This window comes from Macaca thibetana, chromosome 14, assembly GCF_024542745.1.
Source record: "Macaca thibetana thibetana isolate TM-01 chromosome 14, ASM2454274v1, whole genome shotgun sequence".
NCBI classification, from domain to species: domain Eukaryota; kingdom Metazoa; phylum Chordata; class Mammalia; order Primates; family Cercopithecidae; genus Macaca; species Macaca thibetana.
The window spans coordinates 11751931-11771299 of record NC_065591.1 but is presented as its reverse complement, the minus strand read 5'-3'; the positions used below and the strand labels follow the sequence as shown (position 1 = coordinate 11771299).

The 19369-nt window shown below is 44.0% G+C and overlaps 1 protein-coding gene across 1 annotated transcript; it reads left to right on the top strand.

The window, feature by feature from the left end:
• The first annotated feature begins 13155 nt into the window (after window positions 1-13155).
• On the top strand, window positions 13156-17144 carry LOC126936410 (secretoglobin family 1D member 2-like). Its single transcript, XM_050759214.1, has 4 exons — window positions 13156-13442; window positions 14746-14933; window positions 15360-15408; window positions 16987-17144. Exons 1-4 carry the CDS (start codon window positions 13388-13390, stop codon window positions 17142-17144), a joined length of 450 nt encoding a protein of 149 aa, XP_050615171.1. The 5' UTR covers window positions 13156-13387.
• The last annotated feature ends 2225 nt before the right edge of the window (window positions 17145-19369 follow it).

Below are 19369 nucleotides of genomic sequence, written 5' to 3'. Positions count from 1 at the left end.
CATAATAATGTTATAATTTAAAAAAAAACACACAACATTTCTGGTTTTTTTTTTTTTTTTTTTTTTTTTTTTTTTTTTAGGCGGAGTCTGGCTCTCTTGCCCAGGCTGGAGTGCAGTGGCCTGATCTCAGCTCACTGCAAGCTCCGCCTCCCGGGTTCACGCCATTTTCCTGCCTCAGCCTCCCGAGTAGCTGGGACTACAGGCGCCCGCCACTTCGCCCGGCTAGTTTTTTGTATTTTTTAGTAGAGACGGGGTTTCACCGTGTTAGCCAGGATGGTCTCGATCTCCTGACCTCGTGATCCGCCCGTCTCGGCCTCCCAAAGTGCTGGGATTACAGGCTTGAGCCACCGCGCCCGGCCAAAACACAACATTTCTTAAAGTGAGTACATATCAATGAATCTAGCCAAGGATATATTCACCATCTTAGCAATGCAATTGTAAAGTACAAAGTCTAATATGTTTCTATGCAGAAGTGGCCTATGAAGGCAATAACACCTGTGACCTACAAAAGTCATAGTGAGGCCTTGCACCCAGGACCGTTCCCAAACCACAGCCTAACTTGTTTTGCTTCACACCCTAAAAGGCAGGAAAAGGGAAAAGAGATTCAGAGCTAGGAACTGGAAGATGTGCACATGGGCACTCACTTAGAAACTGCAAATCTGTTCAGTGAAGGCCCTGGCCCATTTGATGAAGTGGTGAAATACGTTCTAGAAAGGAAACAAGCTCCAATGGAAGGGACCACTCCAGAATGCCCATGCCACATGGGGAGCATCGCACAATGAAAAACGGGTTTGCTCTGGTGGCCAAGCCTGTGACTCAGCGTGTCAGACCCATGTAACTGACAGAGGAAACTACCCAAGGGAAGGACGTAGAACTACAAGCTTCTGAAATGGCCCAGGAAGAGAATGTTTATAAGAAACACCTTGAGGCAGCATAAAAGTGATGAGAAAGTATGACTCGGGTCCTTGAGGCATAGGGCGCTCACACCCAGCACTTCCTGAAGACCCCTGTGAAGCTCGTTACTTTTTGCCCCAGTGTCCTAGCTCAGTGGGGGACATAGGTCTCCAAGATGGCTACACTGGGGAAAAAGATGACTACAGATAGCTTAGACCAAGCATCCAGGGTGTCTTATGACAATGACAGGAAAGCCCATTTCGGTCAAGACTCAAGCAATGAAAAAACACACATTCAGAGCAATGCTCACGGTCATGCCTGATGGAGAAAATCATCTCTGTATATCAGTTCAGGGGAGCACAGAGCCCACTGAAGAATTCCTCAGTGGGATGGAATTTACTTGCTTCAGGCAGGAATGGATGCTGTGGCCTTGAGGTGGAAGTGGATAAAGAGATATGAAGACTGAGGACTACAGCTGTGCCCATCGAAAGAGACACTGATTGTAACGGCTCCAGCCCCAGCACTGACTGTGTGGAGAGTTCCAGGGGAAGCAGGGACACAGACGTGGTGACCAGCCAGGGCCTGACCACAGCTTCGGGGCCTGGATGTGGTGGTCTATTGATCACTGAATGATACTACGGGGGCCCAGGACTGCAAGTGGCTGGGGTTGCACCACCAGCCTTTAGAGGTTTATAATAACTGAGGTCATAGAAACGATGTTCTGCGACCATAATTGAGTCCAATTAAAATAAAAAACAGAATTACAAGAAATTCTCCAATCACTTGGAAATTCAACACTCTACTACTAAATGATCAATGGGTGATGAAATACTTTTCGAAAATTTTGTGAAAGTGTGTGTCCAGCCCTGGGCTGTGAGGTGTAGGCAGGGACAATGGATGAACCCTTCTCTGCTCTGACCTCCTGCTGGGACAGTTGGGGCACAACGCTCTTTCACTTCCTAGATGGCCTCTGATTTGTTGAGAGCATTAGGGTCTGTGTAGCACAGCATTAATCTCTTAGATTAGGAGGAGGCCTGGGATGACATCATCTTCCTCTATTTACATTTTTTTCTTACAGACAACTAGGGACGCATCAGGATGCCTGGGATCACTGCACTCTGTGACCACCTCCATCCCATTTGCACTTGGCTATAGTTCCTTACAAGGGTCTTCTATTTCATTTTTATCCTAGGTTTGTCTTCTTACAAAGTGAAGGGTTTAGAATTGAAGGATTCATAGGCAGACCTTGGACTGCAACCTCAGTTGCCCTAATACAGAAACATGTTGACTGTCAATCCTATCTGCAGGATTGCAACTGCTATCTGAGGACAGCAAGCCCAAAATGTGTGGTCCTCTCCCTATGCCTGTATCCTGGCTAGATCTAGGCCAAGATATTTTTTATGCTCTTGGCAGTTCCCCCGTATTTTCTACAGATATTTCTTACCTTCAGCCAGATGCTTGTCAAATTTTCCAGCCTGCAACTAATAGGGGCCTCATGGGGCATTGGTGATGCTTTTTCTATGTTTTCTGTCTGCCTTACTTTCTTCTTTTGCACTGACTGAGTCATATTTAATTTCATTTTCCTTTGCCAGTCTGAAAGTTACACATGCTCTTGATATTTTGATGTAGGGTCCAACCCCACAGGGTCGATGGGTTTTTCTCCCCGTGTGCGGAGACGAGAGATTGCAGAAATAAAGACACAAGACAAAGAGATAAAAGAAAAGACAGCTGGGCCTGGGAGGCCACTATCACCAAGACGCAGAGACAGGTAGTGGCCCCGAATGCCAGACTGCGCTGATATTTATTGCATACAAGACAAAGGGGCAGGGTAGGGAGTGTGAGCCATCTCCAATGATAGGTAAGGTCACGTGGGTCAGTCACGTGGGTCATGTGTCCAGTGGACAGGGGGCCCTTCCCTGCCTGGCAGCGAGGCAGAGAGAAAGGGAGGAGAGAGAGAGAAACGGCCTACGCCATTATTTCTGCATATCAGAGACTTTTAGTACTTTCACTAATTTGCTACTGCTATCTAAAAGGCTGAGCCAGGTGTACAGGAGGGAACATGAAGGCGGACTAGGAGCGTGACCACTGAAGCACAGCGTCACAGGGAGATGGTTAAGCCTCCGGATGACTGCCGGCGGGCCTTACTGATGTCAGGCCTTCCACAAGAGGTGGAGGAGCAGAGTCTTCTCTAAACTCCCCTCAGGGAGAGGGAGACTCCCTTTCCCAGTCTGCTAAGTAGCCGGTGTTTTTCCTTGACACTGACGCTACCGCTCCGCTAGACCACGGTCCACTTGGCAACGGGCGTCTTCCCAGACGCTGGCATTACTGCTAGACCAAGGAGCCCTCTAGTGGCCCTGTCGGGGCGTGACAGAGGACTCGTCCTCTTGTCTTCTGGTCACTCCTCACTATGTCCCCTCAACTCCCATCTCTATATGGCCTGGCTTTTCCTAGGTTATGATTATAGAGCGAAGATTATTATAATATTGGAATAAAGAGTAATTGCTACAAACTAATGATTAATGATATTCATATATAATCATATCTATTATCTATATCTAGTATAAGTCTTCTTATTTTATATATTTTATTATACTGGAACAACTCGTGCCCTCGATCTCTTGCCTCGGCACCTGGGTGACTTGCTGTCCACATTTTGATGCATATGTAACATTTTTATTTTCTCTTTTAGAAAAAATGATCTTGGTAACAAGTACTGATTGTTTTAATACTGCTCTACAAGTTATGATCTCTTCTGTCATTATTGTCTTATTTTAGACACCTCCATTATATGAAATCTACATAGAATTTCTATATGAAATCTACATAGAAATAAGACTAGGGGAAACTGAAGTACGGACATGCACTGGAGGATAAAACCTTAGATAGAGGAGCTATTTCTGGTAAAGAGAAAATGAGGTTTAGGATAGGACATGGATAATTATTGAGACTCAACACAGGAAAGGATGAGAGCAGAAATCTCAGATAAAGACAGCGACCTCATTCCAGTTTCTTCTGTCCTTCTTCAACATGAGATTTTTCACCACAAAGGATGGGTAAAATTGGATCACTGGATTTCTTTAGGTGCATGAAGTCAGAAGGTCAGGTGATCAGGCTGAATGAGACAGCATCACAATCTATTATGTAGTGTCAACTATGAAAGGAAACATATGTTAGCAAAATACCTGACGTATTGGCAAATAGTGCTGATTGCATGCTTTTGAAGCTGTCAGGGTATTTATCCAGAGAATGTAAAACCTTAAGGTCTTACAGTTCTGTAATTCATTAACTTTTCTCTAACTGGTAGTCAGTGTGCCCATCATGGGACTTTTCTCTTCCCTTTGATATTCTGCAAACCACACATTTTCATGTATGTACTCATTTGAGAGAGGGATGTGTGTATGTATGTATGTATGTATGTATAGATAGATAGATAGATAGATAGATATAGAGATATATCTCAGATGAGAGATATAATATATACATATCTGCAGTTTTTATCAGAAAGTGTACAGTCAAGAAAATAAACACTATATGTAAATTAATCAATTAATCAGAATGACATTCCATGTAGAAATTAGTGTTAGGAATTTTGACAGACTCCAGAACCAAAAAGGGGTTATGAAAGATGCCCTCTGATTGCAAATTGCAGGAAAACCATACCAACCCTGAAGCTGGAAGAGAAAAAGATAAAATGCTGTTGCCCAGATCTCATGACTGCAGCTGAAGGCGAGGCTGCTGCTAAAACTGAGCCACCTCAGCAGGAATAACAGCCATCGCACTGCACTCTGCTTTTCTGGGCTGCTGGGTGCTGCACGCTCTGCCACCACAATCAGTACAAGGAGCAATGTGAGAAACAAAGAAACATGACTTCTGCCTCCTCTCACCTTTCAGTGACCCAGCAACGCCTTCCACTGGAGAACAAGGAGCCAGCTTCCCTGAGGTTCTGAGATGTGAAACACAGCGGCTTTTATTTTACCAATGAGGGATACAAATAAAAAGTAAATCCAGAATTAAGAAATCGTGTGCCCTATCTGGCATCCCATGATTGTAATCTAGCATCTCGGTTTTCATTTTTCAGCCATTTGGAGGCCATTTGTCTGACTTATCAAAGTGTTAATAGCTGGTAAGTTTGTTCCCTAGATTATAATAAACAAGACTTAATTAGTTCAATAAATACGTAGACTAACGACCACACAAGACTTATTGGGCAATAGCCAGTACTAGGTCATCCTGGGGTAGGAAAAATTTCTGCAAATTTATGTGTTAGAGCCAAAGAATGGCTGACCTACAGTCAGCGAGATTTCAAGAAAGCTAAAGCGAGGTGTGCACAAAGTAACAGAGCTAATGACATTAAGGGGATCAACAATACATGCTACAAAAATTTTTTGTTATCTGTTTCAGTGCAATGGACTGTTGGCGAAGAAAGGTCTTTCTAGTGAGCAAACTGTCAAGTTCACCAAAGCAAACTGTCCCTAGAAACCCACAGTGAAGATCAGGCCATCAGTTTCCTGGTTTATCTCACATATCCTGAGGTTATTTGTTCAGCTTCTCTATGCAGTCCTTCCAAAATTTATAAAACACTTCATTACACCTGTTGCAGACACCACAGGGCAACTGCTTTTCTCTCTAGAACAAGATCAAGAAAATCTACTTAATTTCTTCATCCTAAGTGGCACCTGTTTTTGCAGGGGACTCAAACATCCTCTTTTGACATGGTACCTCAGATGTGATTCTGGTTTGCTGTCCTCATGTGTTTTATTCACATGAAGGGCTGAATAACAAAGACACACAGGTACCTCAAGGGTGGACCAGCACATCTTATGGACTGTGGGGATGGTCAAGAAGAGGTGTGAGGACCTGGTCCAGTTCTCTGCCACCCAGTTCTCCATCTGGGATTCCTTTATGTGGAAGAGGAAGTACAAATTGAGAACCATGGTGATCACCTGATAAATGTATGGCCAAAGTACTTGGACACTAGGATCTTGATTGATCCTCTAAATTTTTTCATCTTCTAGGAAGCTGATCACCAGTTTGAAGACCAATCCCTAGAGAATTGCTGGGTAGTAACCTCAGGCAGAAGCACACTGGGACCAACACATCCTGGTGAGGACAGTAGTCCAATATTTACTCCACCCACACCCACACCCACATGTAGACTTAGATCCAAGACACATCATTAAGAATATTAACAATATCATAATAATAGTCACTCTGATGTAATCATAAAACAAAAAATTTGAAAAGTAATGATCTTAACTGTGGAAGATCCCAACAGAGCCAGAACCAGGTTCTGTAGCACTCTTTGTTAACCCTTAGGGTGTGTAAACATTCCTTGTTAGCCGAATGGGTTAGATTCTGTTTGATATTTTGTGTTGAGAAAGAGGTGATTATTTTTTACTTAATCATCTATATTTTCTCCTTTGGTTACGTAACTGTGGGAATTGACATTTAGTGCTCAGATGCTGTGATGTGTATTTTCCTCCATTAATTCATTTATTCCTTATGTAAATCCTGTGAGGTAGGCACTGCTTTTGCCACCTGAGTTTAAAATTAAGGAAACTATTTCTGCAAAGCTAAGCCACTTGCTGCAAAATTCACAAGTAGAAAATACCAGAGCTTAGCTTAAGCCCAGCAAGTCTGGTCCCCAAACTGGGCCTCTCCTCATTCCTTAATCAATGGATATATTCTAATTCTGAAAGATTCAAGCAGCACTCCAGAATTAAACAAAACATCAAACTGCCCTAGTAAGATTCTGTTAGACAGAGGCTAGCAAGGCTGTAGAGAAAAGGGAATGTTTATACACTGTTGGTAGGAGTGTAAATGAGTTTAGCCATTATAGAAATCAGTGTGGCAATTCCTCAAAGAGCTAAAAACAGAACTACCACTTGACCTAGCAATCCCATCACTGGGTATAAACCTAAAGGAATATAAAGCATGCTTATGTTCATTGCAGCACTATTCACAATAGCGAAGACATGGAACCAACCTAAATGTCTATCAATGGCAGACTGGATAAAGAAAATGTGGTACATATACACCATGAAATACTATGAAGCCATTAAAAAGAATGAGGTCATGTCTTTTCCAGGAACATGGATGGAGCTGGAGGCCATTATCCTTAGCAAACTAATGAAGGGAAAGAAAACAAATACTACATGTTCTTACTTATAAGTGGGAGCTAAATGATGTGAACACGTAGACACATAGAGGGCAACAACAGACAGTGGGGCCGACTTGAGCATGGAGGGTGGATGGAGGGATAGGATCAGAAAAAATAATATTGGGTACTAGGCTTAATACCAGAGTGATAAAATAATATGCACAACAAACCTCCATAATACCACTTGACCAACTGACATGAACCCCAAACCTAGAATAAAAGTTAAAACAAAATTCTGTTAGAAGCAACTTCGAATTTATAGAACAGAGCATAGTTGACGTCTTTAAATTTTCTTTTTTTTTTTTTTTTTGAGACGGAGTCTCGCTCTGTCGCCCAGGCTGGAGTGCAGTGGCCGGATCTCAGCTCACTGCAAGCTCCGCCTCCCGGGTTCCCGCCATTCTCCTGCCTCAGCCTCCCGAGTAGCTGGGACCACAGGCGCCGCCACCTCGCCCGGCTAATTTTTTGTGTTTTTAGTAGAGACGGGGTTTCGCCGTGTTAGCCAGGATGGTCTCGATCTCCTGACCTTGTGATCCGCCCGTCTCGGCCTCCCAAAGTGCTGGGATTACAGGCTTGAGCCACCGCGCCCGGCCGACGTCTTTAAATTTTCTACTGTTTCCTCTAGAAACCAGGTGTGGGCATCCATTTATCTAGATTTCCTTTTGATATCGTGACAAAAGTTTCGTGAATCTGTTTCTGGAGGCTTGTATATCTCCACTCAGGCAGCTATTAATATATTTTTGTGGCTGCTGTTTATATTATTGTCAATGGTACCATTTCTTCATTATGGTGTGTAGTGGCGTAGCTAGCTTGCAGGAAAGCAATTCCCTTTTTCATTTTCTTAACTTGTATTTAGCTAACTTCATGTATTCTTATTTCTTTTAATAGGTTTTAGTTGATTGTGTTAGATTTTCACCAAAATTGATCAGCTATCTATATTATTGTACAATTCATTGATTTGGCTTTTTTCAATAAGGATTTTTCTTCTCGTGTGAAAATCATTTTTTTTGCAATTTGCATCATTCTTTTTTTAAACACACTATTCCTTTAGAGTACATTCAGGTTTACAGAAAAGATTGAGTAGAAAATACAGAGTTCACATATAACTCCTGCCCCTGCACAGGTACAGCCTCCCTCATTATTCAAAGCCTAACCCAGAGTGACATACATAATTGATGAACTCACCTGGACAAATTATTTTCATGCAAAGTGCATAGCTTATATTAAAGTTCACTCTCGCTGTCCTACATTCTATAATTTCTGAGAAATGTGTAATGACCTGTATATACCATCACAGGGTACTCTATTCAACAAATGGTGCTGGGATAATTGGCAAGCCACATGTAGGAGACTGAAACTGGATCCTCATCTCTCATCTTATATGAAAAGCAACTCAAGGTGGATCAAGGACTCAAATCTAGGACCTGAAACTGTAAACATTCTATAAGATAACATCGGAAAAACCCTTCTAGACATTTGCTTAGGCAAAGATTTCAGGACCAAGAACCTAAAGGCAAATGCAATAAAAACAAAGATAAATAGGTGGGATTTAATTGAACTAAAGAGCTTCCGCATAGCAAAGGAAACAGTCAGCAGAGTAAACAGACAACCCACAGAGGAGAAAATCTTCACAATCTATACATCCAACAAAAAACTAATATCCAGAATCTATAAGGAACTCAAACAAATTAGCAAGGAAAAAACAAACAATCCCATCAAAAAAGGGGCTAAGGACAGGAATTGACAGTTCTAGAAAGAACATATACAAAGGGCCAACAAACATGAAAAAATGCTCAATGTCACTAATGATCAGGGAAATGCACATCAAAACCACAATGCAATACCACCTTACTACTGCAAGAAGGGCCACAATATATTAAGACCATAATGATTCAAAAAATCAAAAAAACAAAAGATGTTGTTCAGAGATGCAGTGAAAAGGGAACACTTCTACACTGCTGATGGGAATGTGAACAAATACAACCACTATGGAAAACAGTGTAGATATTCCTTAAATAACCAGAAGTAGAACTACCATTTGATCCAGCAGTCCTACTACTGAGTATCTACCCAGAGGAAAAGAAGTCATTATATGGAAAAGATCCTTGCACAGGCATTTTTATAGCAGCACAATTCAGGACTGCAAAAACATACAACCAGCCAAAATGCCCATCAATCAACAAGTGATTCAAGAAATTGTAGTATGCATATACAATGGGATACTACGCAGCCATAAAAAGGAAAGAATGGCATTAGCAGCAACCTGGATAGAACTGGAAACCATTATTCTAAGAGAAGTAACTTAGGAATGAAAAACCAAACATTACATGTACTCACTCATAAGTAGGAGCTCAACTATTAGGATGCAGAAGCATAAGAATAATACAAAGAACTTTGGGGACTTGAGGGAAAAGGTGGGAGGTGGGTGAGTGATAAAAGACTACAAATAGGCCGGGCGCGGTGGCTCAAGCCTGTAATCCCAGCACTTTGGGAGGCCGAGACGGGCGGATCATGAGGTCAGGAGATCGAGACCATCCTGGCTAATATGGTGAAACCCCGTCTCTACTAAAAAATACAAAAAAAAAAAAAAACTAGCCGGGCGAAGTGGCGGGTGCCTGTAGTCCCAGCTACTCGGGAGGCTGAGGCAGGAGAATGGCGTGAACCCGAGAGGAGGAGCTTGCAGTGAGCTGAGATCCGGCCACTGCACTCCAGCCTGGGTGACAGAGCAAGACTCCGTCTCAAAAAAAAAAAAAAAAAAAAAAAGACTACAAATTGGGTTCAGTGTATGCTACTTGGATGATGGGTGCACCCAAATCACACAAATCACTGCTAAAGAACTTACTCATATAACCAAATACTACCTGTTTCCCAAAAATCTATGGAAATAAAAATTTTTTTAAAATTCAGAATTGTTTCTCTGCCCTAAAAATCCCCTGTGCTCTGCCTTTTCATGATTCCCTCCCCATTAACGTTTGTCAATAACAGACCTTTGTTTCCATATGTGCTTTTCAGAATGTCATATGGTTGGAATCCTACAGTAGGTAGCCCTTTCAGATTGGCTTCTTTTACTTAGTTATAAGGATTTGAGATTCCTTTTTTTCTTTTCATGGCATAATAGCTCATTACTTCTTGGTGGTGAGTCATATTCTTCTGCCTGTAGGTACCAAAGGTTAATAATCTCTGCACGTATTAAAGGACTTCTCGGTTGCTTCCTGTTTTGATGATTTTCAATCAAGCGTCTTTGAATATCCGTGTCCACATTTTTGTATGGAAACTAAACTTCAACTAATTTAGGTTAATATCAAGGAGCACACTTACTGGAATTTATGGTGAGAATGTGTTCAGTTTAGTAAGAAACTGCCACACTGTCTTCCAAATGGTTGTACCATTTTGCATTTCCACCAGTCAATGAATGAGAGTTCCTGTTGTTCCTCATCTCACCAGCATTTGATGTTGTCACTGTAGGATCTTACTTCAAAAGGAAAAGACGAAAAAGTGAAATGAACTAGATGAAGGAGCTAATGTGAGGCATCATTGATTAGAAGAATTCACTTGAGTGAAAAAGTAAAATGCAAGGAGCTGCTTAGACAGAAATTAATCTGCATCTGCCTCCAGCCCACCTCATGTGTAAACAGGGCCAGATTTTGGACTGAGAGAACCACTTTGCTACTTCACAACTCATACACCATCAATGCCTGAGTCAGACCTTCTGGCTTTTAAACTGTGCAACTCTGGATGGGTTTCTTATTTCTGCAAGTCAGTTGCCTCAACTATATTATTGGAAATGTAATAGTTTATATATTGCACTTTTGTAACAAGAATGTGAATATGATCAATTGTGTTTTGCAGGTACAGGTATACAAACTGAAAACTATTACTACTCTCTTTATTACCACCGTTCTCATTAACTACAGAAGTTTTTGCAACACTCTGGGCCTGCATGTTTCCAAGAAGAATCAGCTCACGGCTAGTTTGGTGACTGGATTTTCATGGGACGTTCCATTCTATAAAGCCAAGGCAATGTTTGTGTGATCAAGGATAAAAATGGTTTGTTGGTTGAATGAATGAGTCAACAGAAAGTAAGGGCTTAGGAAAGAGAATGTGCTCAAGGCCCTCTTGGCCTTCTGTAAATCCTTGGCTTTACAGAAGCAGGTAGCTCAAAATTCAGGTGCTTGGAAGGTGTGACTTTTACTTCAAGCCCAGGTGGTTTAAATTTTTTTTCATTGTGATAGGAAAATGTAAAACGTGCCATCTTACATTTGGTACATTACAAATGTACCATCTTACGACTTGGCATGCACCTCAGCGGTATTCAGTACATTCACTTTATTGTGCAACCAATCTCCAAAAACTTTTTTTGGAAACCTGAAATCCTCTACCATTAAACAATACCTCCCAATATCTTTTCCCCAAAAGCCTCTGAAAACCACTATTCAAACTTCTGTTTCTGTGGATTTGGATACTGTAGATACCACACATAAGTGGAATCATACTATATTTATGTTTGTGACTGGATTACTTCATATAGCATAATGTACTGTAGTCCATCTATATTGAATTCTACAGCCTGTGTCTGGATTTTCCTTCTTTTAGAGTCTGAATAAGATTCCATTCCATGAATACCCAGATTTGCTTCATCCTTTCATCTGGGGATGAACACTGGGTTGGTTCCCCTTCTTCACCTATGTGAATAGTGTCCTTAAGGACATGCCCATGCGATATATCTATAATATCCTGATTTCAGTACTTGTGGCTATATCATCAGAGGAGAAATTCCTTGATCCTATGATATTTTCTGTTTTAATTTGAGAGGCCCCCATACTCTTCAATGATGGCTGAACTATTTTACATTCCCACTAAGAGAGCACTTCCTTGTTACAATGGTATTTTCAAATTTGTTAGTTAGCTTGTATGTCTGTTTTATAGCAGCTATCCTAAAGGATATGAAAGTCTGTTATTTTGACCTGAGATTTAAAATCACCAAAAAAAAAAAAAAAAAAAAAAAAAAAAAAAAAAAAAAAAAAAAGATGCAGTGGGGCAACAAAATCTGAAAGTGCCTCATCTCTCCCACTCATTCTACTTTCCACAGAGGAAAGTGCAAGCAAGCTCCACTGAATTTGGCCATCCTGTTCTCCAGTCACAAACCCTTCTTTATTATACCATGTTCATCTGTCTGTTTCAGGTTCACCAGGCTACCTGATGATCTTCACAAGACACTTTGTTTATACTGTGTCAACTTCTGTCATGCTGTTGTCTGGGCTCCTTCCACACATTTTTTTTTTTTTTTGAAACAAATTCTTTATTTATTTATTTATTTTATTTTATTATTATTTTTTTTTTGAGACAGAGTCTTGCTCTGTTGCCCAGGCTGGAGTGCAGTGGCATGATCTTGACTCACTGCAACCTCCACCTCTCAAGCGATTCTTCTGCCTCAGCCTCCCAAGTAGCTGGGACTACAAGCGCCCACCACCATGCCCGGCTAATTTGGAAAAAGTTGGGATATTTATTCATCAGACCAGCCCTAAGATAAGATGTAAGTGGCTACACATCACATAAAGCTTGCTCTTCATAGGTAGAAAATGTGAATCTTGGTCATATTTATAACTGCACCCATAAACAAGACTCAGTCTGGGAGTAAGGCAGGATAGAGAACAGGTGCGGTGGTTGCTTTTCCCCCAGGAAATCCTCCAAAGGTAGGACGTATTCAACTCAGTTTTAGGTACCTATGCAGTGAACATGGTGATGATGGAAGGGGCTCAGGGAAAAAATAGGTCTTATTTAGACTTGCTCAACGTGCAACTGAAACAAGCCTGGCTGGTTGTCAGACATGCAGGGGGATCAAAGCAGGGTTTCCTTATGTCCCTGCTCTCCCATAACCAGAACACAGCCTTCCAGCTTCCTGTGCCTGCTGAAGTCAGAATCCACCCAGGCTTCTGCACTGATACAAAGAAAAAATAATAATTAGCAAAAGCTCAGGAGGAAACTGAGAATCCCGGGAATATTTCCAGAGATCTCGGGACACCCACCTGGAGCACAGAGCTGAGTTTTGGGTGGTTCTCAGCTCTGCTGCCCACACGTGGGCTGCTCTCCTGAGCTCCGCCCAACTCGGGATGGAGGGAGGCGTGGGGACATGACACTGATGGATGGCAGCAGCCCTGGCTAGGAGGGTTGAGCTGACAGCCAGGCCTGGTGACCTATCAGGTGCCCCCGTGGGCACGACCAGCCAGACTCCCTAGATACAAATAGCCCTGGGCTCCACGGCTTCACAGGCTTCTGGGATCGAGTCCAAATTTCTCATCGTTTGTGAAAGCTGAGCTCACAGCAGAATAAGCCACCATGAGGCTGTCGGTGTGTCTCCTACTGGTCACACTGGCCCTTTGCTGCTACCAGGGTGAGTACATCAGTCATGAGTCCAGCACCAGCCCCTGGGACGCACCCTCCTCCGAGGCAAGGCCACTCATTTGGGCTGGAGTAGGAGTCTTCACTAAACCAAAACACCAGACCTTTTTCTGTGCTTGTTGAATGAGCCTCTCAGAAAGCTCAGGGCTATTTCTTCTCCCCAGCACCTAGGAAGTTTTATAAAATATAAATGCAGGAAAATGTTAGGAATTCTTCTGCCCGAGCTTCGCTCCTGGATGGGATCTGTGTCAGAGGACGTAATGTGAGGTCTGGGGTGAATCTGGGCTTTGCCACTTCCCAGCCATTTGACCTTTGGCACAATGCTCACCCTCCCTGACCAGCCTCCTCCAATCACTGGTGGTTAGAGCTTCTGCCAGGAGTGGCTATGGGAATGGAGTAAGATTAAGGCTGTCAAAAGTCTAGCTGTGGGCCAGGCATCATGGCTCACACCTATATTTTAACACTAGGTATGAGCCATGTAATTTTAACACTTCAGGAAGCCAAGGCGGGCGGATCGCTTGAGCTCAGAAGTTTAAGACCAGGCAACATGGGGATACCCAGTATTTACAATAAATAGATAAATAAATAAATAGCCCACAAAACAAATTAGCTGGTCATGGTGGCATTCACCTGTAGTTTCAGCTACTTGGGGGCCTGAGGTGGGAGGATCGCTTGAGCCCAGGAGGCTGAGGTTGCACTGAGCCGAGATTGTGCCACTGCATTCCATCCTGAGAAAGTGATACTCTGTCTCAGAAAAAAAAAAAAAAAAAAAAAAAAAAAAAAAAGGCTGAGTGCGGTGGCTCACACCTGTAATCCCAGTGCTTTGGGAGGCCAAGGCGGGTGGATCACCTGAGGTCAGGAGTTCGAGACCAGCCTGACCAACATGGAGGAACCCCATCTTTACTAAAAATACAAAATTAGCCAGGCGTGGTGGCGCATGCCTGTAATCCCAGCTACTCAGGAGGCTGAGGCAAGGGAATCACTTGAACCTGGGAGGTGGAGGTTGCGGTGAGCCAAGATCATGCCATTGCACTCTGGCCTGGGCAACAAGACCGAAACTCTATCTCAAAAAAAAGAAAAATATATAAATAAAAGAGAGTCTAGCTGTAGGTATGAACCTCTTCCCTTTGTTTGTGTGACCTTGAGGAAATCACACCGAGGTCTGGCAGTGTCATCAGCACAATAACGGTGTGGAAACACGGATCCCAGGGGGTGATGTCTGGTAGCCATTAGGCAGCCATGAAAAAAAATCGACTTTTTCTAACATAAAGAGTATTTTTATTCTTGTGTTGCAGCCAACGCTGTGGTCTGTCCAGCTCTTTTTTCTGAGATCTCAGGCTTCTCATTCATTAATGAACCTGTGTTCAAGTTAAAACTTGCCAAATATGATGCACCTCCAGAAGCTGTAGCAGCCATTTTGGAAGTGAAGAAATGCACAGATCAGATATCGCTTGAGAAACATCTTTTAATTGAAAAAGTCCAGGTAACTTCTTTCTTTTCTTTTTTTTGACTCACTGCAAACTCCGCCTCCCAGGTGCAAGTGATTCTTGTGCCTCAGCCTCCCAAGTAGCTGGGATTACAGGCACCTGCCACCATGCCTGGCTAATTTTTGTATTTTTAGTAGAGATGGGGTTTCATCATGTTGGCCAGGCTGGTTTCAAACTCCTGACCTCAGGTGATCCACCCACCGCGGTCAATTTCTTTCTTTTTTCATGTCGAGGCTTCTGGTCAGCAGCACAGTGTGAAGTGAGGTCAGCTTGCTGCTCTGTGGGGGACACAGGTGGTGGGGCACCTGCCTTGCTGTTCACTGCTTGAGAGAGTCACTCAGGGCCACAGGGTGGGTGCTTCCATTTCGCCTGCAGAACTCAGCTCAGCTGCGCACAGCCTCCTGCATGTTCCCCCTCCTCAGGTCACCTGCCTGGATGCCATGTCCCCAGAGTGTGCTGAGGACATGGGGAGTGAGCCTGGGCCCAAGCAGGGATGGGGAAGGGCTAAACATGACTACCTCTCAACCTGGGGACTTTCCTGAGGCCAAGCGGCCCTCACACAGTCACTGTGGAATGTACTGGGGGGTGTGGGAGCCTCGAACAGGGAGAGGAAGGCAGGGAGGGACCCAAAGCCAGGCCTCCTACAGAGGCAGCGCTGGAGGGCTGGGCTTCTCTGCAGCTTCTGCAGAGCCAGGAAGGAGCTCCCCCCAGCTCCTCAGACTCCACGCTCCCCACCTCACCCACGATGCTCTCCTGACCACGGCCAGTGGGCCAAGACCCTCGCTACTCCACCTCCTGCAGTGCCATGGAAGCGGGATGCTCTCATTCTGTCTTTCTCAAGAAATCAGAGGTTTTCCAGGGGCCTCTCAGCCTGGCTGCCTCTGGGCTGCTGTCCTGAGGTTTAGCCACAAATGCTCGTGGAAGGTGCAGGCTCAGGACTGAGAGGTGCTTGGGCCCTGAGGCAGAATTCTCACATGGGGAGGCTGGAGTCTCCTGGAAGCCAAGCTTCCCAGAAGCCTTCTCAGCCCTGACCAGCCTCTCAGTCCTGGGTCCCTCATTGTAGGAAACAGGAGACTCCAAGTCCTGGGATAGCCCAGACAATAACCTCTGGCTGCTCTGTCCACCCCTTCTTTCCCCCCCATGAGGACCCGGGGCCTCACACTTGGGTCCCCCCAGGGCTATTGGCCTGGCAAGGAAAGGCTGCTCCCTCACCAGCATGCGTGCTGTGAAGCCCCCAGGTCTAGGCTCTGGTTTCCCACGCACACTAGGTTCCTGCCTCTGCCCTTCCAATTGTCTTTGGGAGCAGAATTCCATCGGCCACTTGGATGTTAAGATGTTGTCTCCAGGAGCTGCATGACCAACCTCACCTTCCTTTCTTTCCTTTTCTATTTCAGGAAAAAATAGCAGAGAAATGTGATCGCTGAGATGTAAAAACTTTTTAATGCTAGTTTCCACTATCTTTCAATGATACTCTGATCGTCACTGCAGAATGTAAAGGTTTCAACGTCTTTCTCTAATAAATCACTTGCCCTGCACGTCTCCACTGGTCTTGTTATGATCCTGCAGTCTTAGGCCTTGAGTCAAGGGTGGCTTTTATAGGGGAACGGCCTTTTGCTCTGGGTGATAATCAGCTCCAGAGAACTAGGTCCTGTTACCAATGGGGCCGGAGTCCAGGCATCCCAGAGGGAAATATTTGGTAGGAATTGTCCTGCATTCCTTAGACATTCCCTATCCTGTGGCCCTAAATGAAAACCATGTTAACGAGGACACAGGAATTACAGCGTTTCTGATGGCCTTGTACTGAGGGAACCCCCAGCCTGCCTGGGTGTCCAGGCCTGGAGTTCCCACCCAGCAGTGGCCCTAGTGTGATGTCCTTTAGGACCGAAGGTCAGCCTGCTTGGTGCCACCTCTGCACTATGGTTTCTCTGCCCCGTCATGTTTATTTCCTAATTTATCACAATTTGAGGGCATCTCCAGGTTTCGACATGGAGTTCACATGTTTTCACTCCCCACACTCAGAGCACTCCTCAGTGTCTGCACCCTCACCAGCACCTGAGGCAAATTCTCTCTCCAGCTCTCCCAAGAGCTCCAGAGACCAGCACCCCCTGCCAACTGGACAGCTCCAAGCGTGCACTCTACAGTCCTTCCAGGAGCAGGATGTGAAACTGAGCACGGCGTCCTCCCACAGCCTGCTCTCCCTTCCATGAGCCCATCCAGGGTAATGCACCCACCCAGCAAGTCTCCTAACCAGGACACAGGGAGACCCAACATGTTCTTGTCTTGGTGTCCTGTGGCTGCTGGAACAAACCTCTGCAAGCTTAGTGGCTTAAAACAACTGATTTTCTGACACCTCTGGGGATCAGAAGCCCAACATTAGTATCATTGCTGGGAGGCTAGGGGACAGCAGGACTCGGCTCCCTCTGGGGGCTCTCAGGGAGAGATCACTAAGGGCTGCTAATGGCTTCTGGGCTGCTGACTGTCCTGGTCCTGTGGCCACATCACTGCAACCTCTTTCTCCATGATAATTTTTTTTCTATTGTTATTTCCATGTCAAATCCTTTTCTGCCTTTTAATTACAAAGTACAGAGGTTGGGTTTAGGGACCACCAGATTATTTAGAATAATGTCCCTGTCTCATCATCTTTAACTTAATCACGTATGCAAAGTGATTTTTTTGTCATGTAATGGAACAGTCACAGATTTCAGGGATTAGGATGTAGATGTTTTTTGGGGGGAACATGAATCAGCCAAAAACATCTCCCCTTCCTACTGCCTTCTAGCCGTGCACTACGTTTTATTCCCTCCATGGCTACAGCATTACCTCTGCAAATCTCTTTTTTCCTATCATGTAGTGACCATCACAGTCTGGTCTGTGTCCTTCACAACTTAGACTGAAATCTCCTAAATTGTCTCCTAGCCTCTGAAGCCCTCCTGCAATATATTCTCCTTATCCACGCCAAAGTGAACCTCCTAAAATTAAAATGTGATTCTGTCTTCTTTTCCACAAGTGTACATGACCAGAGGGCTCTTTGTTCTCAAGGATTTTAAGTAAGGGAACTTATTTTTACCCTAAACCTACCTTCATATGATAATGTTTATACACTTGGAACAATAGTAGATAAGTTATTATTAATTGAACATTTCTTGTAAAATAAATATATATTTTAAAAATCACACCAGAAAATAGGTGCACTTAAAAACAGAACCTAAGTTTGTGAAACCCATTACCAGTTCAGTCTACACACTGTGCATGGCAAACCAGGACTCATGGAGCTCTTGCAACACTGGGAGAAAACCACAGAGGAACACTTACTGGAGGAGCAAGTCCACACCCTTGCATTGCACACAGGGGCTTCCAACACCTGTTTTTTGCCAGCCCCTGCCCTCTCATCTCCCTTTTCTCCCCAGGTACTCTGTAATCAGTCACAGTTGTTTATATTTCATTTCTTACTTATCACATAACTCATATCCTTCCACCAGGGCTAATGTATTTTCCTTTGCCTCTGTAGCCTTCCCTGCCTGAGACATCTGGCAACCCCATCTATAGAATTCACTTCGCTTACCTCTTCCTCTGCAAAGCCCTCTCAAATACCCATGCCTTACATTAAATCCTCATACACACATGCATTCACATGCATAGACATCCCTTTTATCATTAGTGTGCCTTTCTGTGTTATAGGATGCATATCACAGTATTGTTGTAAGAACACACTAAATTAATTAATACTCAGGAAAATCTTAGCACTCTGCAAACTGGAGCAACCATTACTATAATGCTTACAATGAATAAAAGTTTCTATGTATTGAGCATCTTGATATGCATTTTGCTGGAAGGCTTCCAAGTTCTGTCTGACTTAGACCTCACTAGTGCCCAGGAAGATCTGAGGTTATTCCCACTAAAGAATACAAGAATGACAAATGTTCTGCCTTGGGGTCCTCAAATGTGTCTCTGTTTTAGAATCCACTGGGAAGCTGTCAAAAGCAAGTGATGCCCTGGCCCCATGCGGATCTATCCCTGTGCAGGTAGAGTCCTTGCAGTCCCCATCCTCACACCTCACACCTCACACCTCCCGCTCCTATACGCATGGGCGTCCAGTGACCTGGGGAGGCAGTGGCTGAGACAGGAGTCCCCCATGATACTCACAAGACTCCCAGTATCACCAGGAAACACGGACACAAGGAGGGGAATGTCACACACCGGGGTCTGTTGGGGATGGGAGTCTAGGGGAGGGATAGCTTTAGGAGAAATACCTAATGTAGATGACAGTTTGATGGGTGTAGCAAACCACCATGGCACGTGTATACCTATGTAACAAACCTGCACATACTGCACGTGTATCCCAGAACTTAAAGTGTAATAAAAAATAAAAATAAAATAAACAAAATAAAACCTAGATAATAGGTTGATAGGTGCAGCAAACCACCATGGCACA